The 24937-nt window shown below is 53.1% G+C and overlaps 1 protein-coding gene across 1 annotated transcript in view; it reads right to left on the bottom strand.

The window, feature by feature from the left end:
- Positions 1-244: 244 nt before the first annotated feature.
- Positions 245-24937, bottom strand: part of LOC138466421 (extracellular calcium-sensing receptor-like) — a 193713-nt gene continuing 169020 nt past the window's right edge. Inside the window, exons 6-7 of the mRNA XM_069607229.1 lie at positions 1246-1369; positions 245-1161 (exon numbers count right to left, since the gene is read on the bottom strand). Coding sequence (XP_069463330.1) covers positions 245-1161; positions 1246-1369 — 1041 coding nt within the window. The remainder of the gene's footprint in view (positions 1162-1245; positions 1370-24937) is intronic.

The following is a 24937-nucleotide window of genomic DNA, read 5'->3' as shown; positions in this document are numbered from 1 at the left end:
GCCAGTTGATCTGGTTTACAATAAAGGCTCAAAAGTCATAATTTGAAAGATTCCAGTGGTAAGTAGTGGGGAGAGCCGTATAAGCTTAAAAAGGAGCTGAGAAAGGACAGTCTTACAGATATTGGCAAGTATCATGGCAAGACATACTACACATCTTCAAACCTAGGATATAGCATTGATATCAGTTTTTTTATTGATAGAGTCAGGAGAAAAGTGTCCATTACCAATTCACAATGGATGCTGGTCATGTCTCTTTCTTCCTCTTGCCTGCACCCAGCAAGAGTTCCTTTGAGTTCATCTCAGGGCGCAAGAGCATGATATAACATTTGGGGAAAAATAAACAGCAAAGCAGGGCAGAGCTGGATGAAAAGATGGCAAAGATCTCCATGGCCGCCATGTACTTCCCCCGGGTGCTGAGATAGGCGGGAATAAAAGAGAGCCATACACTGAGGAAGGCCAGCATGCTGAAGGTGATGAATTGAGCCTCGTTGAAGGTGTCAGGGAGTTTCCTGGCAATGAATGCTATAATAAAACTGGCCGTGGCCAGAAGTCCAAGGTATCCCAGCATGCACCAGAAAGCAATTGGAGACCCTTCATTACATTCCACTATGATTTTTCCGGGATGTGTGTGGATATTATATTCTGCAAATGGTGAGGATACGATTAACCAAAGGACACAGAGAAGAACCTGAAACAAAGTGCCACTGATGATAACTAAAAAGGATATTTGGGGGCCAACCCACTTCCTTAAATTGCTGTTGGGTTTGGTAGCATTGAAGGCGATGACCACCATGATGGTTTTTGACAAGATGCAAGAGATACAAAGAGCAAAAGTGATGCCAAAGGCAGACTGGCGGAGGAGACATTTTTCCCTTGTGGGAAACCCAATAAAAAACAATGAGGTAAGAAAGCACAGTGCAAGAGATAGAAGCAGAAGGTAGCTGACGGTGCGGTTGTTGGCTCTCACAATGGGGGTTTTCCTGTGACGAAAGAACTGTCCAAGAATAGCAATTGGGATTGTGAATGAGACAATGCTGATTGCGGCCATCGTGGCTCCTAAGGGCTCTTCATAAGAGAGAAACTCCATGGTCCTCGGGATGCATTGATCTTGCTTTGTATTGGGCCACTGATCCCACGGGCACCTGGAACACTCAAGAGAATCTGCAAGGAGCATAAATACAAACTATTTTGAAGGAATCCACTTTATAGGAATTGTTAATAATTTTGTTTTGCATATCCACTCACCAATCTGCTGTGAAATCTCTCCATGTGTGCACCGCAAACACTGGTAGCAGCATGCAGCCTGACCCTCTATGGCAATTTTCCTGAATCCAGAAGGACAGCTGGCACTGCACACAGAGACAGGGACCTGGAGAATAGAGCATGAATCTTGGTGTAAAATTGTCCATAGTGACATCCTCCTAATTTATCATTTCATTACAGAGGCCTAATTCAGAAAGGTCAGTCATTGTTGTTAGGCATTCTATCGCTTGTGTGATATGCACAATAGAATAGTCCACATATAGTCAAATAACCTATTACACACTTACACAGTTTTCTTATCATCAACTACGCCATCATTAACACATTCCCTGTTGTATGTCAGTAGGCTGTCAGAGTGTGGTGACCTATTTGCACTGCACTTTGAATGTCAGTTCCTTTACTAAAAGTTGGATCCCTTTTTCTTTGTAGAACACACCACAAGAACCACAAATATGGCTTACGCATCTCCAAAACATTAGAGCATCATTTGTTTGAGGTGTAATAGGGTCCGTAGTTTCTTTGTAATGGATAAAAGATGGAGGCAGGGTAGCAATGTCCTTCAATTCTCTTGAGTGGGGTGCATCTTCTTTGCGGTGGGACTGTCCAGACTTCTGTAGGAAGGTGATTGGTATGGCCTTTATTTTTCTATCTCTCACTTGGCCGTCATTTGTGGGCTCCTACCAGCAGAGCCTCAGTTTAAGTGAATGTTCCTGCTACGACTCACTAAATGGTGTGACGTCCGTTCATCGACAAGCATTTTTTCAATGGGTTTTTTGCTGATATTGTGTTCTTCGAAAAAAAAAACATTGAAATAAATAGGGGCTGTCGGGAAGGGCATATAAAAGGTGGGAGGGTGTTGGAATAGTGTTATTGGGAGGATAACTCAGTGGCAACATGCTGACCTTGGAAGCAAGACAACACAGAGCAACACAGGTTTGATCCCTAGGTACGCGCTTAGAAACCTCTGGGTATTAAGCGTGTTATAAATAACCTATCATATCATTAATAGGGGGGCCTAGGGCAGAACCCTCCCAAAAAGAAAAAAAAAACACTTCAATAGGGTTTAATGAAAAAAAGCTTTGTCAAAAAACCCATCGAAAAAAATGTATATCGATAAATGAACATGGAAACCTCTAAATAAGTTACTTTTTCCAATTCACGTCAAAGGAAAGTTTACACCAAATGCTCATCTTAATTACGGTGGAACATTCGGAAAAGTTGTAAAATGTTGTAGTTAACTATTCATTTTGGGGGTAATTCATACAATTGAGCGCACAAGTGGCGCACGCGCCGGCGCACAGTGTGCGCGTGCGAATCCCTGCGCCAGCCGCGTGCGCTAAAATACATTACCGCGCACAGCGTATTCATGGATTCCAGCCACCAAACCCAGCCGTTGCGCACACTGGCGCAGCAACCCTGCAGCAGCGCCAGTTACGCCCCCAAGAACGCCCCTTGCGCAGGGAAAAGCCATCAAAATCTGCAATCCAGCGCAAAGGGCTGCGCTAACCCTGTACCAGCACGGCAAGCTGGGTACGTGTATTACTGGGGTGCGTGGGAAGTTTCACACGCGATTGGCCCTGTGCGAGCGGGGTACGTGTATTACTGTGGTGCGCGGGAAGTTTCACACGCTATTGGCCATGTGCGAGCGGGGTACGTGTATTACTGGGGTGCGCGGGAAGTTTCACACGCGATTTCAGCTGGGTACGTGTATTACTGGGGTGCGCGGGAAGTTTCACACGCGATTGGCCCTGTGCGAGCGGGGTACGTGTATTACTGGGGTGCGCGGGAAGTTCCACACGCGATTGGCCCTGTGCGAACGGGGTATGTGTATTACTCGGGTGCGCGGGAAGTTCCACACGCGATTGGCCCTGTGCGAGTGGGGTACGTGTATTACTGGGGTGCGCGGGAAGTTTCACACGCAAATTCAGCAGGGTACGTGTATTTCAGGGGTGCGCGGGAAGTTTCACATGCAAATTCAGCAGGGTACGTGTATTTCAGGGGTGCGCGGGAAGTTTCACACGTGATTCCATCAGGGTGCGTGTATTTCAGGGGTGCGCGGGAAGTTCCACACGCGAATGTCTTGTGTACGTGTATTTCAGGGTGCACGGGAAGTTTCACACGCAAATTCAGCAGGGTAGGTGTATTTCAGGGGTGCACGGGAAGTTCCACATGCGAATGTCCTGTGTACGTGTATTTCGGAGTGCACAGGAAGTTTCACACGCAAATTCAGCAGGGTACGTGTATTTCAGGGGTGCGCGGGAAGTTCCACACGCAATTCCATCACGGTGCGTGTATTTCAGGGGTGCGCGGGAAGTTCCACACGCGAATGTCCTGTGTACGTGTATTTCGGGGTGCACGGGAAGTTTCACATGCAAATTCAGCAGGGTAGGTGTATTTCAGGGGTGCACGGGAAGTTCCACACGCAAATGTCCTGGGTACGTGTATTCCCGGGGTGTGTGGGAAGTTTCACAAGCGAATTCAGCAGGATACGTGTATTTCAGGGGTGCGTGGGAAGTTCCACACGCGAATGTCCTGGGTACGTGTATTTTGGGGTGCGCAGGAAGTCTCACACGCGATTTCAGCAGGGTACGTGTATTTCAGGGGTTCCCGGGAGTACTGGCCGTGTGGGTCTTCCCAGGTGTTCGCTCTACAACCTCCACGGCTCCTGCAGGCAGCTCACACCACGGGGGACTACCCTGCACCCCTGCTCATGTCCCGCAGTCAGCCCATCCACCATGGGCATGCCCCCCAGCCAAGCCACATGTCAACTTGCACTACTGATCAACAACGCATGTCTCCCAGCACCCCCACCCCCCAGCAGTGCAGGGCACCCTCCACCATGCCCCCACACATGTCTCCCAGCACCCCCACCCCCCAGCATCCAGGGGCACCCTCCACCAGGCCCCCACTCATGTCCAACTCATGTCCCCCTGCACCCCCAGCACTGTGGGTCACCTGCCAGCAGGCCCCCACTCATGTCCCCCTGCACCCCCACCCCCCAGCAGTCATGGGCACCCTCCACCAGTCCCCCACACATGTCTCCCAGCACCCCCACCCCCCAGCATCCAGGGGCACCCTCCACCAGGCCCACACTCATGTCTCCTAGCACCCCACCCCCCAGCAGTGCAGGGCACCCTCCTCCAGGCCCCCACTCCTGTCTCCCTGCACCCCCACCCCCACCAGTCAGGGGCACCCTCCACCAGGCCCCCACACATGTCTACCAGCATCCCCATCCCCCAGCAGTGCAGGGCACCCTCCACCAGGCCCCCACACATGTCTCCCAGCACCCCCACCCCCCAGCAGTGCAGGGCACCCTCCACCAGGCCCCCACTCCTGTCTCCCTGCACCCCCACACCCCACAAGTCAGGGGAACCCTCCACCAGGCCCCCACATATGTCTCCCAGCACCCCCACCCCACAGCAGTGCAGGGCACCCTCCACCAGGCCCCCACACATGTCTCCCAGCACGCCCACCCCCCAGCAGTGCAGGGCACCCTCCACCAGGCCCCCACTCATGTCCAACTCATGTCCCTCTGCACCCCCACCCCCCAGCACTGTGGGGCACCTGCCAGCAGGCCCCCCCTCATGTCCCACTCATGTCCCCCTGCACCCCCAACCCCCAGCACTGTGGGGCACCTGCCAGCAGGCCCCCCCTCATGTCCAACTCATGTCCCCCTGCACCCCCACCCCCGCAGCAGTGCAGGGCACCCTCCACCAGGCTCCCACACATGTTTCCCAACACCCCCACCCCCCAGCACTGTGGGGCACTTGCCAGCAGGCCCCCACTCATGTCCCACTCATGTCCCCCTGCACCCCCACCCCCCAGCAGTCAGGGGCACCCTCCACTAGGCCCCCACACATGTCTCCCAGCACCCCCACCCCCCAGCAGTGCAGGGCACCCTCCACCAGGCCCCCACTCCTGTCTCCCTGCACCCCCACCCACCACCAGTCAGGGGAACCCTCCACCAGGCCCCCACACATGTCTCCCAGCACCCCCACCCCCCAGCAGTGCAGGGCACCCTCCACCAGGCCCCCACACATGTCTCCCAGCACCCCTACCCCCCAGCAGTGCAGGGCACCCTCCACCAGGCCCCCACTCATGTCCAACTCATGTCCCCCTGCACCCCCACCCCCCAGCACTGTGGGGCACCTGCCAGCAGGCCCCCCTCATGTCCCACTCATGTCCCCCTGCACCCCCACCCCCCAGCAGTGCAGGACACCCTCCGCCAGGCCCCCACACATGTCTCCCAGCACCCCCACCCCCAGCAGTCATGGGCACCCTCCACCAGGCCCCCACACATGTCTCCCAGCACCCCACCCCCCAGCAGTTCAGGGCACCCTCCACCAGGCCCCCACTCCTGTCTCTCTACACCCCCACCCCCCACCAGTCAGTGGCACCCTCCACCAGGCCCCCACACATGTCTCCCAGCACCCCCACCCCCAGCAGTGCAGGGCACCCTCCACCAGGCCCCCACTCATGTCCAACTCATGTCCCCCTGCACCCCCACCCCCCAGCACTGTGGGGCACCTGCCAGCAGGCCCCCCCTCAGGTCCCACTCATGTCCCCCTGCACCACCACCCCCAGCACTGTGGGGCACCTGCCAGCAGGCCCCCCCTCATGTCCCACTCATGTCCCCCTGCACCCCCACCCCCCAGCAGAGCAGGTCACCCTCCACCAGGCCCCCACACATGTCTCCCAGCACCCCCACCCCCAGCACTATGGGGCACCTGCCAGCAGGCCCCCACTCATGTCCCACTCATGTCCCCCTGCACCCCACCCCCCAGCAGTCATGGGCACCCTCCACCAGGCCCCCACACATGTCTCCCAGCACCCCCACCCCCCAGCAGTGCAGGGCACCTTCCACCAGGCCCCCACTCCTGTCTCCCCGCACCCCCACCCCCCACCAGTCAGGGGCACCCTCCAGCAGGCCCCCACACATGTCTCCCAGCACCCCCACCCCCCAGCAGTGCAGGGCACCCTCCATCAGGCCCCCACACATGTCTCCCAGCACCCACACCCCCCAGCAGTGCAGGGCACCCTCCACCAGGCCCCCACTCATGTCCAACTCATGTCCCCCTGCACCCCCACCCCCCAGCACTGTGGGGCACCTGCCAGCAGGCCTCCCCTCATGTCCCACTCATGTCCCCCTGCAGCCCCACCCCCCAGCACTGTGGGGCACCTGCCAGCAGCCCTCCCCTCATGTCCCACTCATGTCCCCCTGCACCCACACCCCCCAGCAGTGCAGGGCACCATCCACCAGGCCCCACACGTCTCCCAGCACCCCCACCCCCCAGCACTGTGGGGCACCTGCCAGCAGCCCCCACTCATGTCCCACTCATGTCCCCCTGCACCCCCACCCCCCAGCAGCCATTGGCACCCTCCACCAGGCCCCCACACATGTCTCCCAGCACCCCCAACCCCCAGCAGTGCAGGGCACCCTCCACCAGGCCCCCACTCCCGTCTCGCTGCACCCCCACCCCCCACCAGTCAGGGGCACCCTCCACCAGGCCCCCACACATGTCTCCCAGCACCCCACCCCCCACCAGTCAGGGGCACCCTCCACCAGGCCCCCACACATGTCTCCCAGCACCCCCACCCCCCAGCAGTGCAGGTCACACTCCACCAGGCCCCCACACATGTCTCCCAGCACCCCCACCCCCCAGCACTGTGGGGCATCTGCCAGCAGCCCCCCCTCATGTCCCACTCATGTCCCCCAGCACCCCCACCCCCCAGCACTGTGGGGCACCTGCCAGCAGGCCCCCACTCATGTCCCAACCATGTCCCCCTGCACCCCCACCCCCCAGCAGTCATGGGCACCCTCTACCAGGCCCCCACACATGTCTCCCAGCACCCCCACCGCCCAGCACTGTGGGGCACCTGCCAGCAGGCCCCCCCTCATGTCCCACTCATGTCCCCCTGCACCCCCACCCGCCAGCAGTGCAGGGCACATTCCACCAGGCTCCCCCACATGTCTCCCAGCATCCCCCCCCGAGCATTGCGAGGCACCTGCCAGCAGGCCCCCACTCATGTCCCCATGCACCCCCACCCCCCAGCATTGCGAGGCACCTGCCAGCAGGCCCTGACACATGTCCCCCAGCCAACACGTCATCACAATCTAGATCCCTGGCCCTTATGGGCAGCCTCCACATGCCAAACACCCACCCAAGTAGTGCATCCACTCACTCAGAATTGCCAATTACATGATACAACCCCAATGGCAAGTATGTAAATGAACACATGTCCCTCACATACACACAATGGGTGTAAGTGAATGTCAAAACCCATATAATGACATGCATGAAACCAATGATATGATACTACACATTGAAGTTTGATGAAAAAAAATGTATTAAAAGCAACATAAATGGGATTAAAAATAAACAAACGACAATGGGAATTAAAAATAAAAAAAGCAGCATGTCCGTAAAATAATGAAAAACCACAAATCATAATCCAAAGGAAAGGTGTCCAAAGTCACAGTTCAAAAAAGTACATCCAAGGGAAAAACAAAACCAAAAACCATTGCTCCATGGGTAAATAAAAAAAAAAACATAATCCAACAGTCAACTATATACAGATAAACAATCCAGGGTCCATGATCCCAACTGAAGAAATTAAACCTATCTAAAAATACTACGTAATAAAAAAACTATATACGAAAATGTTGGCCATTGTCCAAAAGGTCCAAAATCAAGAAAAAAGCAAAAGAAACCTAACACTAACTACATAACTATTTACAGGGGCAGCGGGCTAGTCCAACGGCTCACTGGATGTTGTCATGGGCCAGAGCATCATCGAACTCCTGTTCAATGGCTTGGAGGCGGGCATGTTCCCTGGCCCCGAGCTCTCGCAGGGATAAAGCAGTGTCCAGCTCCAACTCCCTGCGAAGACCCTCGAGGCACTCAGCCCGCCTCAGTGCCCTCCGCATGGAGTTCTCTACCCTGACCATTGTGAGCCGTTCCTCCTCTGCCCGCTGCCGCTCCGCACTTATCTGCTGGCCCAACCGCTCCCACACGGAAGCCACTCCCATTCCAGGGTTCTCCTACCCTCCGGCCGATGCCTGCACCTCCCACGTCGAGACTGCCGCTGCCTCCGACGCAACTGCCTGTGCCAGCACAACGGCATCCAGGCTGATGGAATCCACCGACGCCGTCGTGCACGTGCCCTGCCCGATGATGCCATCATATCCTCCATCTGCTGGGGTCCAGTTGCTGGTGTGTCCACCCCTGCTGGACCTCCGACTCCGGACTGTGGCAGGGATGGGATCCCCACCGAGTTGGCTGCATTGGTCGGGGCAGGTCCACAGGGGGCCCTGGTGGCATCTGGGCCGGAAGACGGCATGGAAGACGACTAGCGCATAGCCTCCACAGAGATGGAGAGGGTCACCAAAGTGCCCGACACATGTACGAGACCCCCGACCACGACCGCTCCCAACTGGGCCACGTTGGCAAGGTGCTCTTCGTGATGACGTACATGCTCCCCCCGGGAAGCACGCACCTCATCACGAATTACACCCGTGTGCAACGCGACACCATTCAGGACCTTCTCCATACGGCCAGGGGTCCCCTCGTCCGCAGGTGGAGGGGAGTCAGATGACATGGACATCCCCCCTACCTGCGGACGGGCCTGAGATGGGGCATCCCTGCTGGTTCATGGTGGTGCAGTCACAGTGTCAGGGACAGTGACATGCACAGGCACCTCCACGGTGACCTGTGCTGCCTCCTGCCCCTGCCCCTGGACTGCACCACTTGCACCAGCAGGGATGCCCCCACCAAGCCCCATGTGTGGCTCAGTAGCGGCCTCCTCCTCCTCTGTGGAAACCACCAACCTGGATGGCTCCACACCGTCTTCCGCCGTTTCAAGCCCCTGTGGGGGCTCACCCACTCCTTCCGCTGCAGCTGTGGTGGCATCCCCGCCGCTTTGCTCCACAGCGCCGTCTCCGCCCTCTTCTTCACTTTGCGCTGTGTAGAGGGAGAGATAGAACACAAGCATCAGGGTACTGTACAATGGTCCCCTAGACAGGAAGCAATAGCAGATGAGTGGCACTGTCAAAGATCACTTCCATCATGTCCCTCCATAACACATGGGTCAGTGCAGGCAAAACACATGCAGTAACAGGCATGTCGCATGCTATGGACATAAGCAAACATGTCCAAGGGACTCTTGGAACATACAATGTTGTTTTTGAACTCACATGCATCATGGGTCATGCCTATCACATTCACACACTTCACCGTACTTTCATCCATCTGGACTCATACACCCCAGACACCGTGGATGCAAGGATAGCTAGGCTGCATCAGTGGATCTGAACATTGACACAGACATGTGTCATGCATCCATGGCATTCACAAGTCACAGACACGCAGGTCAGACACACAGACATGGAAACCATACATGTACATGGCATCACCACCCATCCCTCACCCCCACCCATGTCCAGGAACAGAGACTGGCATGCTCTCTTGTGTCCATTCCGCATAGGGCTCCCCATGTAGCATTTAAACACATACGCCGACCGTGTGCTTCACACATTACTGGTCTCACATGCATGACCATGATGTCCCTGCACACACACACGCATACATGGCCTATGTCACACATACAAGCAAGTATCAGACAACCAGCACACTGCAACATGCCCTGTCTCACACAGCAATGCCTGGCCACTTACCGCTCGACTCCAGATGGGTCTGCCTCTCAAGGACCTGGATGTGGAGCGCTGGGGATATGCGTTCCAGGACCCTCATCTCATCTTCCGACAAGTGTCCCCGGCGCCCCTTAGCATCCGCTGCCTTCAAGAGGCACCGGGCCTTGTGAGGGTCCTGGACCTGAAGTCCTCCCAGCGCTTCTTGACATGATGTAATAGTCGGACTGCCACCCCCTCTGCGTTGATGGTAGTCACGATGTCCGTATCCTGTCCCGTCCATCCTTGTCGGCGCGTGATGATCCGAAGAGGGCATCATAATGCCCCAGGACATGCTCCACCAGGACACTAACTTCCTTCTGACTGAAGCTGGTGGCCCTCTGCCCCTCTGGCTGGGGGTCGCCAGTGATCTCGGATGGTGTTTGTCCCGACATGGCGACCCCCGAGGCAGGCGTGGGTGGGCAACTGGGTCCTGGGGCTGGGCTGTGGAGCGATGGTATCCCAGTCGGGAGTCTTCTGTTCCAGCAGGGGTGGACACAGCAACTGGACCCCTGCAGATGGCTGATGTGCAGGCACCAAATGGCAGGGCACGGTGGCAGCAGGCAGGCAGGCAGGCAGGCAGCAGCAGATGGCTTGTGGGAGGCTGCTCGGGGCTCTGGGGGGCAGTAATTCGGCCTTTTGGGCAGGAACATGGTCTTCCGTGTGCTTACGCGTGGCCAGCTTGATACGGAGTGATTTGGCACGTGAAAATTCTGCACGTCAGCGTGTAATTCGAGGAAAGGCCCTTAGCGCGTAAGCACGTCTGCACGCATACGCGAATTCATTGGAGAGAAGGCCCTTCAAGAGCAAGCGCCTCTGTGACGTGACGCACGCAGGCATGCATGGGCGTTTCAGCGTGCGTGAAAAACTGCACGTCCGCGTGGGAATGCGTGTAATCTGAGGAAAGGGCCCATGTGCGTAAGTGACGTGACGCGCGCAGGCGTTTCCCTCAGCACGGGTTAAAGGTGAGCAGGGGCAGCAGTTTGCTGCACGTGCCTTTCGTGGAAACCGACGTGTGTTGCTGCTTCCTGTTGTTTTGCGCGCCATCACAACTTCACAGCTATCAAGGGCGTATCTCTTCTTTTGGCGGGGGTATTGGCTACGGGTGTTTTTCTGCATCGCGCTAGTCAGACGGTGAGTCGCACACGCTATTTTTCCCACTGCGGGTGCCCCTGTGTATCGCACCCATTTTCGAGGTCATAGTAGCCTGCGGCGGCACCACGCGTACACGTTATTCATGTTACTGGGTGCCACTGCGTACTGCGGGAGGTTGATTCCACGCACGTAGGCTGCAGGGTTGCGTGCACGGTTTTACTGCAGTTTTGGGGTGCCTGAGCGTTGCGTGACCCGTCACTACATCACCGGGGTCACATACAGCCTTGCAGGTGCAGGGGGGCTGTTAACATCTTGCTTCCCACCCCCTTCACCCCAATTGCCCCGGTCAATTGTGGTGTACACCTCCCATTGGCACTACTCCATCTGTGCCAGCACTACTACATCTGTGCCATGGTTGGGAGGACACCAAAGGTGAGGGGCGCCTCAGCTGGGCGTACTCCTCGTGGCGGGCGTGGTCAGAGACGTGGCCGTGGTGACCAGGGAGTAGGGGGACTCCAGGGTGTCCAGGGCGGCCACAGAGGGGGAAGAGGCAGGGGTGCACCTCTTGAGCACAATGTTGTGCCATGTGTCGGTGCAGTCATGCCACCACCCCCTGTGGTTCTGGGGGATGCAGCTTCTGCATCTGGCACTGGCGCCCGTGTGACCCGGCAGTCCGTTCCATCGACTGCCACGGGCCCAAGGGTAGTGGTAGCTGCAGGTGCAGCTGTGGACACCGCCACCCAGGCTCAGGGTCTGCCAGCGCATGCTGCGTTGGCACTTGAGGAGCCCTTGGTAGATTTCCAACAGGCCAGCAGGGAAACCATAGGGGCAGGCAGGGCTGCTCAGACCAAGACACGTGTCCCTGGGGCAGTTATGTCATCTGCTGCCCTGAGCAGCTGGGTGTTGGCAAGTGCAGGAGCAGATGCACCCAACAACACCCCAGTTGTGAGTCTGCCAACCAGGACCGTTGCGGTGAATGACCCTGCCACAGCAGATGTTGCTGCGCAGGGTCCATTAGAGGGCCCCCAGATGCCACTGACACAAGTCAGGCCTTTGGTCGTCCCTCCACCTGCCACTCCCTTGGCTCAATCCACCGAACCCACTGGCCATACTGGTCAGGGCGGCATTAGCCAGCCAGGGTCTGCGCCACAGTCCAAGAGGAGGAAGGTTGCACCTGCAGCACAGGCTGGGACCCCACACACTGCACCAGAGGAGGAAGAGCTCACTCCGCATGAGGCACTCGTTGCGGAGTTCATACCACCTGAATTGGTCGAAGGAGTGGAGAGATGCTGGACTTCGATGCCCAGTCCAGTGAGTGTTGATGCGTGTTTGTTGAGGACGTGTGTGTTTCACTTGTGGGATGTGTTGTGCATGATTGCCACTACATGTGACGTGTACATGGTTCTGATGTGTAAGTAATGCAATGCTTCCGTAATGCATGTCTGCTCTGCTGGATGGTGGACATGTGGAGCAGACGGGGACTGTCCGCATCACCACTATTGCACCCTACTGACATGCTGGTTACAAGTATACCCCTCCGGTCCATGTTCCAGCTCACTGGCCCTTCTGCATGTGGCGTGGGGTGACCTTCCTCTCAGCCCAGGCACAATGTCATTGCATGACTGACTTGCATGTCTCCTATGCCTGCATGCGGGGACTCCATGTAGGCATGCTCCCTTGCCCCTCCTCCGCCACTCTGCACCCCAGTTCCACCTTTGCACTGGTCTGCTTCAATCTTGCCAATGTGTACTTTCCTGTTCATGCTTCCTGTGTAGATGCTAACTTCCAGCGTACAATCTGCCAGACATATGCCGTGTGGTACAGCCTTAGTACTTGATGCAGGGTATCTCACTGGTACTGTGCATAGGTCAGATGTCCCGCAGGGACATGAGTGCCCATTCATGCTCCATGTGCATTGCACGCATGCCCCTATCTGTCCTTGACTGGATGACCACTGTAATACAAGTCCTGGGTGACATACATTGCATGGCATCTCATCAGCCTTCCCATGTCAACTGTGGGTCAGTACTGCGTTGCACACATGTTTAGGGTCTGACAATCTGTGTGGCTCACAGGCCTCAGCCTGTTTAATGGCCAATGACTTTGTCCAACTGTTGTAGTGTCTTCTTCACACGTGGGCGGCCTCCAGAGTTTTCATCATGTGTCTTGCTTACTGTCCCATCCTCATTTGCAGTGTTGTCAATTGAATCACATTAAGCTGTTGATGCCAGTCAACACTGCCTGTCAATACACAGGTCTATGGTCAGCCTTTTGATACCATGCTAGGCATCCCTGCTTTTGTACTTGGGTGGAGGGGTGCTTGTCTTTTAGATATGCTACACATTGAATGCACAATGCACGTGATGCCTGAATTTGACCTTGCACTGCCTTCACATTTCCTGACACACACCATGGAGTCCTTGTACATGTAGGTAGTGAGTGGCGTACACATTTTCTGCACTGCATAGACCCACTTCCATGGAAACTACCATCTTTCAACAGGTCTGATCACAGAAGCAATTCAAAGTTGACCCAGCATGCATGCCAGGTTATATGTTGTGTGTCACATGTCTGCCTGATGTGTTTGTTGTCGATGTGTGTGTGTGTTGTGTGCTTCTGACATGTGTAGTGAACTTTTTTCTCTCTATTTTTCAGATGATGACGCAATGGAGCCGGAGGATGGTGTTTTCATGCCAGACACAGGGTTGTTACAACTACATCAACCCGGCACAAGTGGGGGTCGTGGGGTGGTAGGCCACGAAAACCCCCAAGTGCTACAGTCCATCTTGTCTCTGGCTGCCTATGAGTCCTGCCTTGATGACGACTCTGACGTCCATGTCGAGTTGGATGAGCAGAAAGTCCATGTGTCAGGGGTGAGTGATTCTGATGTGGACACTCCTCTGTCCGTGACACCTGCACTGAGGGATCAGACAGTCTTGGTTCCTCCGCCCGTGGTGGATCGGGACTCAGGGTCACCCTCCACACCAGTCACTGATGTGCCTGGGACATCACGTCGACGGGGGCATGTAGTCGTGCAGCCGCGGGCGGTGCCAACACAGCGAGGACACCCGGTCCTTGGGTCCCACAGGGGTCAAGCCCAGTAACGCGGTCGCTGCGTGCAACCGCAGTATACTGAGTGGGAGCAAGACATGACTGCCAATTCAGAACTGCAGGGGGCAGCAATGGAGAACATCGCTGAGAGCATGGAGCATGTGGCCCAATCTGTGCTCCCCCCTGCTAGGCAGGTGCTTCTCCAGCAGAAGGCGGCACGGTCCACGGCCCGCTCGCTCAGGCTGGGCATGGCGGTCTCAGACAGGGCACGCCAGGCTGAAATTTCGTCTCTGCGTCAAGCAATTGCTGCTCACGCAGAGGCGCACATGGATGCCCTGAGGGAGGAGTATGCTTCCCTCAAATCCACTCTGGGTGTCCTTATGATGTCCCAGAGGCAGCGGGCAGAGGAGAGGTTTGCACAGCTTGAGCGTACCATCTCGGCTGAGCTACAGGCTTGCCGGGAGGTGCAGCGGTTGTCCAGCCAGGCCTTGCAGGAGGAACTCCATGTTACACGTGCTACCTTGCAAGAGGAAGCACGTTTATCACGTGAGGTTCTGCATGCAGACCTACGTCACATCACCACACAGAACCAGGCTCACCCGTCCGGCAGACTTGCTGCCGACAAGGGGCAAGCTGCAGCTTGGCGTGGCCAGGCTACTGTGCCACGTCCTCCTTTCCAGGATGAGCCAGACTCGGACGACCATCTATCTCCCACATAGGTCGGGCTGTGCAGGCGTTGAGGCCATGGAGTTTTTTTTTTTGGCTCGGCGTCATTGCATGTGGGTGTTGAGCAGCACCCTGTACCTCCCCCTCCTGGGTGCCTCCCCTCCCCCCCGGGTCGTATGTGGCCATTTTTGATTTTTCTTTTAGTTTAGTTAGTTACGTTTCTGTTTGATAGTTAGTTTAATTAGGTAATGTAGGTTTTTCATAGTTAGTGTAATTAGTTAATATAGTTTAAAATTGCTTGTCTATTGTGCTTTCATGTGACGGTGCAGTGCTTTGTGGCTTTTGAAGGCATCCAATGTTTGTTCCAGCTGGGCCCTTCAGGCTTGTCTTGTGTATGTGTTTGCTGCTTGGGGTCCTTGACTCACATATGCCACTCCTGCCTCCCTTATCCATGGGCTCGCAAGGATGGTTCGGTTTGACAGCCTATTACACAAGGGCTTTGGACTGTCATATCTGTGGCATGTCTGGTGCTGTGTAACTTGTGTTGACACCCCTAGTGGGGATGATTGTGGTGTTATTGTCCACTGTTCAGCTTTTGCTAGATGGGGTGTTTCATGATTAATGTGTACATTCATTGCTATGCATTGTGTAGTATGTTTCTTATCTTTACTGTACATGTGCTTGTTGCAATTCATGCCATAGATAGTGTGTTCCACACTTTGTATGTGAAAGACGGACTGATGGTGTGATTTCTGATGTAAGTCTCTGACATGGTCCAGTAATGAGATGCCTGAAGAGACACACGCAGATGACTTTAAAGCATTAATCATGTGTTTCATGCCCTTTCTGCAGGGGGATGATCCTCCAGACCACCTTTGCCAGCAGACATGGCCCATTGGACATCTGAATTCTGGACACGTTTGTTGGTGCCCACATGCACATGTGTGCACAAGCAGAGGCACAGGGATTGCAGACCTACATCCTAGAACTGCTGACGTGTTCCAAGGAACTCCAGGCAAGGTGAGCAGCACAGGGGGGCTACAACACAGCAAAGCTTGCAGCAGGTGAGTTGCACATGCAGGCTTAGTAACAGCACTGAGGGTGAGCTTGGACGAATATTGGTGTTGAAGCACACAATACAGCTCAGATGTGTTGGTGGACTGAAGGCTGTTGATTGTAAGGTTGTCTGGGGCACCTGCAGGGGCAGTGGCACATACCCTCCGGTACACCAAGGTCCATTGAGGCACTTGTATCAACCATGTAGCCTTCCGAGACATGGAAAGGGGCAGCTCACAGGGACATACAGCAAGGGACATACTCGGGTGCAGTGCATTTCATTTCAATGTACATTTTGAAACATGCACTGCCTAGTTTGTTTTGGTCATGGTGCCTTGCTATATGGGTCTGTCTGCTTACCCAGGGAACACTGCATGTTGTGTGAATTGTGACACATTGGTGTTCCATTTGCCACGCACGCACCGGCGGATGACTTACTGCATTGACTGTGTATGACCCATCACTGGGGTAATGTTACATATGGGTACAAAGCATCTACACCAGATTCTCTGTTTGTAGCGTAGTTTGTTACTATGGGGCATATTTGGTGGTGTGTTTTTGTGTTATGGGCACAGAAAGATTATTAACTGTGGCTCTCTTTGCAGCATTGAAGTGCTCCTGTAACCGGACCTTAGAGTGCGCAGACAGGAGGCCAGCACTCAAAACCAGAGCTAAGTGTCTTGTTGTTTTTCTTTCAAACTGCTCTGCATAGGCTTGCTGGGGGGTGCACTAATGCATGGATGAATGTGTAATTCAATGTGGTATGTTTGTTTTCCCCTAATCACCCGGAGTCCTATCCAATTTTAAACCCTGTACCCTCTACCCAGTGTTCCTGCTTCCCGTACCTATCCAAGCAACGTTCCCTAACCCTCTTTCCCCGCTGGGGTTGCGGATGCCTGTGTAAGCCCCAAACTTGCAGGCGCGAAAACCCTAGAGGGGGTGGTTGGTTTGTGCCACTCCTAAGCCTGGACTACAGAAGGCCATGACAATGATGTCCAAGTTTGTTCGGATTGTGTATGTGTTCATGTAGGTAGTACATTTTCGTGCATTCCCTACTTTCATGTGTCATTCCTCCTCCCCTCTCCTGCCACTCATTCCAGTTATCCAGTGTGCCAACACCTGTCCCGACTGCATATCCCTGACCCTCCTTTCCCACCAGGGTCTCAGAGGCCTGTGTGAGTTTGACCTTGAAGGCACCCGGGCCACGGTGGGGGTGGTTGTTTCGTGCCACTCCTGCGCCTGTACACGGGACCTGTGACAGTACACATCCGTTCATGGTGCATCATTCTATGTTATGTACCACACATGGTTCACATCCTGTTGTGACATTTTTTACTGTGCTACCTTGGTTGTTACATCATTGTGGTAGTACTTGGCCTTTGTGAGGTACTGCTACGTCAAGTCATCTACTGGAGGGTGTTCTGGTTCATTTTTCTGGCTTGGATTTTGTGATTTTGCAAATGAGGGGGGACTCTGAGGGTGCAGGCACCTTTTTACACACATGGTGGGAGATGGTGACGAAGGGGAAGGGTGATCCTGTGGCCAGGTGAAATTGAGGGTTGAAGGCTCCATGGTCCAGGTGCAGTTGTTCAGTGGGTCATGGTCATTTGTGAGGGAGGGGGGGTGTTTTGTTGTTGATAGTTGCCTTGCCCTGCAGTGTGATGGGAACCCTGACATTGTAATTGTGGTATCCTATGTACACGTTGTGTTCTGCTGATCAATGCCTGTTCATGTGTTGTGTTTACCTTTCAGGTGTGAGGGGATAGTTGTGGTTTGACATGCTGGGGTGTACACATGGTGAATGTTCACATGTGATGTGTAGAGGACACTGATGGTCACTTGATTGCACATGCATATGTTGAATGCATGTCCTTACTGACCCACACACTTGCACTATGATGCACTACATGTACAACCACCATTGGATATCCACGTGTACACTCTGTTTGTCTTCTGGTGCCCACTAAGTCCCTGCAGCACATGTTCTGTGACCAATTATGGATCCTGTACATGCCTAATTTGCTTTTTGATGTGGTTTGCCGCTTAGATGTGATGCTCAGGGTGTGCATCACATACAATAGCTGTTCACTGTGCTGTGCGCTGAGCAGTGTGTTGCAGGAGTTGGACACAGCACACAGAAGCTGCAGTGTTGATTTTGCAATGCACAATGTGCATGTAGACAGGCATTCATTGTTATGTTACGTCTACAACTTTTGTAATGCATTTGGGAATGACCTATTTTGGGTGGGAGGTTGTTGGTCAGTCATTTCATCTGATTCCATGTCAGGCATCATTGTCTGATGCCACTATACATTTTTGACATGGCAATGTGTACCTTATTGGTACTGTGTTGGTGTATGGCTATTGCTTGCCATGTCATGTTGTGGTTTGGGAGGGTTTGAGTGACATAAAAGTGATGGTCATGGCCTGTTTTGCAGGTGTGTGTGATTCACACCTTGCATGTCAGGGTCATCCGCTTCTCAAAGCAACTAGCTGGGGGTAGATCTCTCTCCGCGGCAGGGGCCTCCCTCTGGGACAGCCTTCCTGCCTCACTGGAACATGAGGAGAACCATCTCCGGTTCCGGAAGCACCTCAAGACCTTCCTCTTTGCTTCTGCTTTCTCTCTCCCTCTCCCTTGCTAAATTCTTCGCTGGAACTGCACTGGATCTGCAACTGGGCCACTCTCACTGACCTCGGTTCCTGGCCCAGCCACTCTCCACTTGCACTGCCTCCCTGGCAACCCCTGCACTGCGGGACTGTCTCTCTATCCCTACAGCCCCCCCCTTCCCAGCACTTGTCTGCACTTACCTTTGCAGTTGCCACCAGCTGGCATATTTATTTGTTTTTTATTCTACTTACCCTGTACTGCACTCCCCCCCTCCCCTTCCCCTTGCACTTTTCCCTTCCCCCTACCCCTGCACTTGCACAATCTAAATGACACCTGGCCTAGTAGTATCGTAGTCTGTCTTCCCTTGTTCCCCCCTCCCTGCCTCGTCGCACCTTGAAACACTTGTGTATAGGCACGTTACAAATGCCATATCATGTCATGTCATATGTCATATGTGTGCCTTTTGGTCACACAGGATAGCTTGTGTTTAAGTGTCTAGGGATGCAGACAATGTGGCACTTCCATGGCAACTATCTCAGGGTGGTAGGGTTATGACAGTTGACTGTCTCTTTGTCATCATCGATTGTCACCTGGTATGTGCCAGGCCTGTGTGCACTCCGCAGGGGTGGGAGTTTAGGTGAAAAATGTGGCCACAAGCTGGGTCCGGGCTTCCTCTCCACGTGCCCTGTCCCCTCCCATGGGCAGCGCCTGTAGTTGGGGATGTGGGGGCACCACCATGTCCACCGGTACGCCCTGCCGTGTTGCAACATTGTGCAGGACACATGCTGCCACAATGATCCTGCATACTACTGGGGGTGCATAGAGTAGCTACCCGCCAGAGCGGTCAAGGGAGCGGAAACGTGACTTGAGCACTCCGAATGTGCGCTCCACTATGGCCCTGGTTGCAATATGGGCGGCGTTGTATCTTACCTGGGGTGGTGTGGTGGGGTTCCGGATTGGCGTCATCATGTGGTTGCTCAGAGGGTAGGCAGTGTCCCCTGGGTAGGTGTAAATGGTTGTGATTATTGGGGTTTGTGTATTTGTGTGTGTGTGTGTGATATGCATGCATGTGCAAGGGCATTTGTACTCACCTAGGAGCCAGGTGTCGCCATGCTGCCCAGCTTCTAGGGCCCGGCTCAGGGCGGACATTCTGTATATGAAACTGTCATGGGTGGAGCCAGGGTAGTTTGCATAGACAGAGGTGATGATTCCCTTTGCATCGCATACCACCTGTACATTGATGGAATGCCAGTGCTTGCTGTTTCGGTAGATGTGCTCAGTGGCCCTAGGTGGACGTAGGGCCACATGGGTGCAATCTATGGCACCAAGCACTTTGGGGAAGTGTGCCACCCTGCAGAAATCCAGGACAACGGCCTGCCTTTCTGCGGGTGTTCTGGGCATGTATATGTGCCTGCGGACTGAGGGGCGTGCTGACATGATTGCCAGTACCTGGTGTAGGCAGCGTGACTGCGTGGCCTGTGAGACCCCCCCCCCACTATGGCAGTAGTCTGCTGAAATGACCCAGTGGCCAAAAAATGCAGGACATTGAGCACCTTCTCCAAGGGGCTCAATGTTTGCGAGCAAAGGGTGGGGGATGTAAGGTCATCTTCCCACTCCCTGACCAGGTCTAGGATGATATGGGGTGGAAACCTATACCTGCCGTAGACCTGGTCGTCAGGCATCCCAAAAAGGCTTGTCCGTGGTGCGAAAATGCGTGCCCTGGCTATTCTCCTCCTCTTGCGGTGTCCCACGATCAGTGCTGCGACAAATGGGGCATTCATTGTAGCTGTATATACATGTTTGTTTTTTGCGCGCACTTTTATACTGTGCGCGGGGACACTTCCGCCTGCCTTTGTGTGGCGGACACGTTGACGCCTGTGTGCGTCTTTTGCCGTGCGCGGGTTTCCCGTATTAGAATCCATGAATACGGGTTGTTCGCGTGCATGTGGGCGTTCCATGTAGTTCCCTGCAGTACTTCCCCAGTTACGCCTTCTTTTTCACGCGTTATTCCCCAATTCCGCGTGTTACGCCCACTGTTCCGCCCACTTTGGTTGTGTGCGCAGTGCTATGTGCGCTTTTGCTGTGTGTGTAGCGCACGCCCTGTGTGCCCGCGTGCGCCATGGCAGGATTTGGCGCACGGACAGCAGAAAACACGCGCAGCGTCTTCCTTGAATCGCACGCGTGCGCGTGCACTGGGTTTTCCGCGCTTCCGCCACCTTGCGCCTGCTTGCGCTGGGATTTTCGGCGCACGTTTGCTCCATGAATCGACCCCTAAGTGTCCATATACTCAGTGGTGAATGCGATTTCTGGTTTCTGGAGTATGGGTCACGCCTTTTCTCAGAAAAAACAGCTTACGGGGCACCACCATTATTATTGATAGCTGTGGATGGTGGCAAATGCTCACACGGGCACATAACCAGATGGTATAGTGAATCAGCAGTAACCATTTAGTCAACCCTATGCAACCAAACAGAGCTTCCACCATGCACATTTCACCATGTTTTAGCCACTATGTTGCATTGTTCTGTGACCTATGGAGGCCCGTGCGATTTAGGATTTTCTGTGGTTGGCCTTGAGCCTGATCTATTGAAAGTCCTGCAAGCATTTATAGATGTTAAGACTGTGAGACTAGAATAAGCAAAATCTTCAATGGCCGGTGTTCTCCTTTCTTCTGGGCCACTCCCTATCTGCACATAATGTTTGAGCGTCCTGTGATATTACACTATAGTTCCAAAGTGACATTTTTATTTCAAGGTTCACAGCAGGATATTAGACCTTTTTGGTGTAACATTTATAGGTTTTGTTTTGTTGTTGAAAATAAGGGACATTCTCTATTTTATTGTCTCCTTTACCCACTGCTGGGATATGGCCCTCTTTAAATTCACCCACACCCTTCCCATAAAATCCATGGCACTATGTTTATTAGTCATTCCTAGAGCTGATGTACCACCACAACTGTGTCCCAGTTCCTGTTTTTCCTACTCACTCATATTACCCCATGCCCCCACCAAGGCGTCACGTGTTGCCATATAGACAATCAATGTTGGTGTTTATTCACCCCCACTCCACCAACCATTTCCCCAGTTCCTAATGAGACACCCACTAAAAGTGTGCTATGACTTCATACCCCCATGCCGTGTCTTTGGCAAAAGCCCTCGAAACTATAGGCTTCAAGCAGTGTGTCAGCACCCCCACCCACTCTAAAGGTTGCACCTTAGACTGGATAGCAACCCTTAACTGTAAGATCCCAGTCAGCTCCAACATGCCATGTCCGTGGTCTGAGCACCACATTATTCACTTCTCCATTGCGCACCACAAGAAGCCTAAATTCTCCATCCTGCCTCTGCCTACAAAGCTTAATCGTAGTTCACGCAAGATCACTAGAGAAATCATCCTACCCTTGCTGAATACACCTACCTTCAAACCTCCATAATCTACCAACCCCAACATCTTAGCCTACCTCTATATGTCTACGCTATCCACTATTATGGACATGATCGCCATGCTAACGCCACGCATAGCTAAACCTACCAGACATTCAAACTCATGGTTCATACCAGTCCTGCTAGAATTTCACAAAGAAAAGCGCCATGCTGAATTAACCTGGCACAACAATCCATCTTACTCCACAAGAGCAGAGTTTATTACAACATCCAAAAGCTACATATTAGCTATCACATCAGCTAAATCCTCTTTCGTGAACTCCAGAATCGCTAACGCAACATGCAACAGTAGAGAAGTATTCAATATTTTTAGGGAACTTGAGACCCCAGCTTTGCCCCCTCAACTAGCCACCAACGATGAAGCCTAGTGCACAAACAATTCAGGCAGACATGTTGGACAAAAATGATATGCTAAACAAAAGAACCTGGAACCATCAAGCCACATTCAACCCCTCACACTGTGACCATGCCCTAGACACTCGGCTGGACCATCGACTGGAGGGGACTCCACAGTTTCAATTTAAAGAGTTCACTGAAACTGAAGTCTAGTCTTCCTTAATTGCCTCAAACCCTCCATGTGCATAGGGGATATCTGCCCTGCCTTCATAATCAAGGACTGTGCAGTAGCCTTGACACCTTTTATGACTGTGCTCATAAATGCATTCTTCTCCGCTGGCATAGTACCAATTAGCCTTAAGGAAGTGTGGGTATGCTCACTACCAAAAAACCTGCCCTAGACCCTACCAATCCCAATAACTACAGGCCCATTACCAGATTTCCATTCCTGTTCAAAATTCTCGATAAAGCGGCCTACCTACAGGTCCAACACTTCCTAGAAACCCATCACATACTAGGCATGAGCCAATCAGGATTCTGCACCGGCCATGGAACTGAATCTGCGCTGATCTAAAAAAACAGATGGGTGAGATTAGGGACACCGGAAAGCCTGCCTTCCTCCTCCTCCTCCTCCTAGTCCTCTCAGCGGAACACATAAAATCCTCTCCCACCCCCTGCTGAATTCGGCCAATTTCTCCACCAAAGCAACATCCTGGATCGCCTCCTTCCTAAAAGGAAGAGTCATGAGAGTGTTTGCAGAGAGCATCATTGCTACTCCCACCCCTATTCCCTGTGGAGTCCCTCAAGGCTCATGTATATCTCCTCCACTATATAACATATTCACACAACCCATTTTTGACATCCATGACTCCATCGGTACAGCCTACACTAACTATGCCGATGATACACACATTCTCCTGGTGCTCACTGACAACTATGAAGATGACACTAGCAAGCTCAATGCGACTTGTTCCACCATCCATGCCTGTATGTAAGTTAATCGCCTGTGTCGAAATGGGGATAAGACTGAAATCCTCCTGGTAGGAGCACCGTTGGTGGTACTAAAAATCTCAATGAACAATACTCAGCCTTCATCATGGATGACATTGTAATCCTAGTCTTGGCATCTGTGAAGATACTCGGGGTCCACCTCGACTCTATCCTGTCTCTGTCACGCTGTCACGTCAAGTAAATGCTATTGCGTCCGCTGCTGCCTATGCAACAAAACTAATTAACGCCTACTTAACGCCTCCAAAACTTTTCTGACCACAGAGAATTGCTTCATCATCGCGCAGGCATCATTGGCTCAAAGCTGGACAACTGTAATGCTCTGTTCGCTGTCACCTCCAAGGAAAACCTCACAGAGCTGTAAGTCATTCAAAAAAATGCTCTGCGAGCGGCCCTCAACATCCCCAGGAGAGAACACAATTCTGATGCCAGGAGAGCGGTACACTGGCTACCAATTAGGAAACAAATGTTATTAAAAACTCTATCCATTAGCCACAAATGCCTCTCCAATACGCCCCCACCACCACCTTTCACAGAAAATCCCAAGAGCACACTCGGCCCGATCTAGTAAACCGCCATATGCCCACCGCATCGTCCAACCTTAAGTCAAACAACCCAAAGCAGGGGGCCCAAGCTTCCCCTACATTGCAGTCAGACAGTGGAATACCTTGCCCCCTACCCTAATAGCTGAATCGGCCTGCATGGACTTCTGCAAAACATTGAAAAACCTGCTATTTGAATAGCCTTCTCGCCAACACTGCAATGTTGATAACTGTACACCTGCTGTTTGGGACTTTGCTGTAAAAGAGCCATGATGACTTTGCGCTGTTTTTGTACTTTAAAAATGAAATAAATAAAACTAAATAAAATACCTTGACAAGAGTGCCAGTGAATTTCCCCTCTACACATGACAATGATGTCAAGAGTGCTGCATGCTCCACACGATATTGATGGGCAGGCTAAACCCCCATTCACTGCTAAATGCCAGTGACCATTCACCTGCACCAAATGTGCCAATGGCACTGCATGCCACTGCTCACACCCTGCATTCTCCTGTGGCCCATTTACACGCAGGTGGCTCCATATGGATGGAACTTTTTTCCAGGTCTATTCTATTTCTTACAAAATACACACATTCATTTTTTGAGTTTTTCTTTCAGTTGCATTGTGCAATCTAAGCGTGTTTGCATAGGACGCACATCATTTGGGAGATTTGTATGCCGGCCAGGGTCTTTAGACAGTTGTACTTTACATGCTGGTAGCATGGGCAGGAACTTCATTTGGGGTTCACCAGGGTTTGCAACTGCGAACCCTGCAGTCTCCCTTGCTATCCCTGTGGTCTCCCTTGCTACCCCTGTGGTCTCCCTTGCTAGCCCTAAACAAAGAAAAAGAAAAGAAGAAAACAAATCTTTTTTTTTTAAATGGCAGCTCCTGGGCTCTGGCCAGCACCACATGGCTCGTTGTTTCTGGAGTGGCTGGCTTTCTTGTTTAGGCCTCTTAAAACAACCGTGGGTTCCAGAATGGTAGCACTTTCAGCAGTGACCCTAAATAAGAAAGAATAGGAATAACACAAAATGTGTTTTTCTGGAATGCTATACCATGAATGCTAGAGTCATTAAAGGTTTGTTTCAGGCACACTATAGGGGGTGAGTCACTGATTTAGCCTGTTCTTAAACACCTCAAATTCACAATGCAGACACACAGTTCCAAAAAGCATTTAGAGTA

The sequence above is a fragment of the Ambystoma mexicanum genome, chromosome 1p, assembly GCF_040938575.1.
Source record: "Ambystoma mexicanum isolate Mex_15411 chromosome 1p, UKY_AmexF1_1, whole genome shotgun sequence".
Lineage (NCBI taxonomy): Eukaryota > Metazoa > Chordata > Amphibia > Caudata > Ambystomatidae > Ambystoma > Ambystoma mexicanum.
Note: the sequence above shows the minus strand (reverse complement) of the source record. Positions and strands in the feature narration are given on the sequence as shown.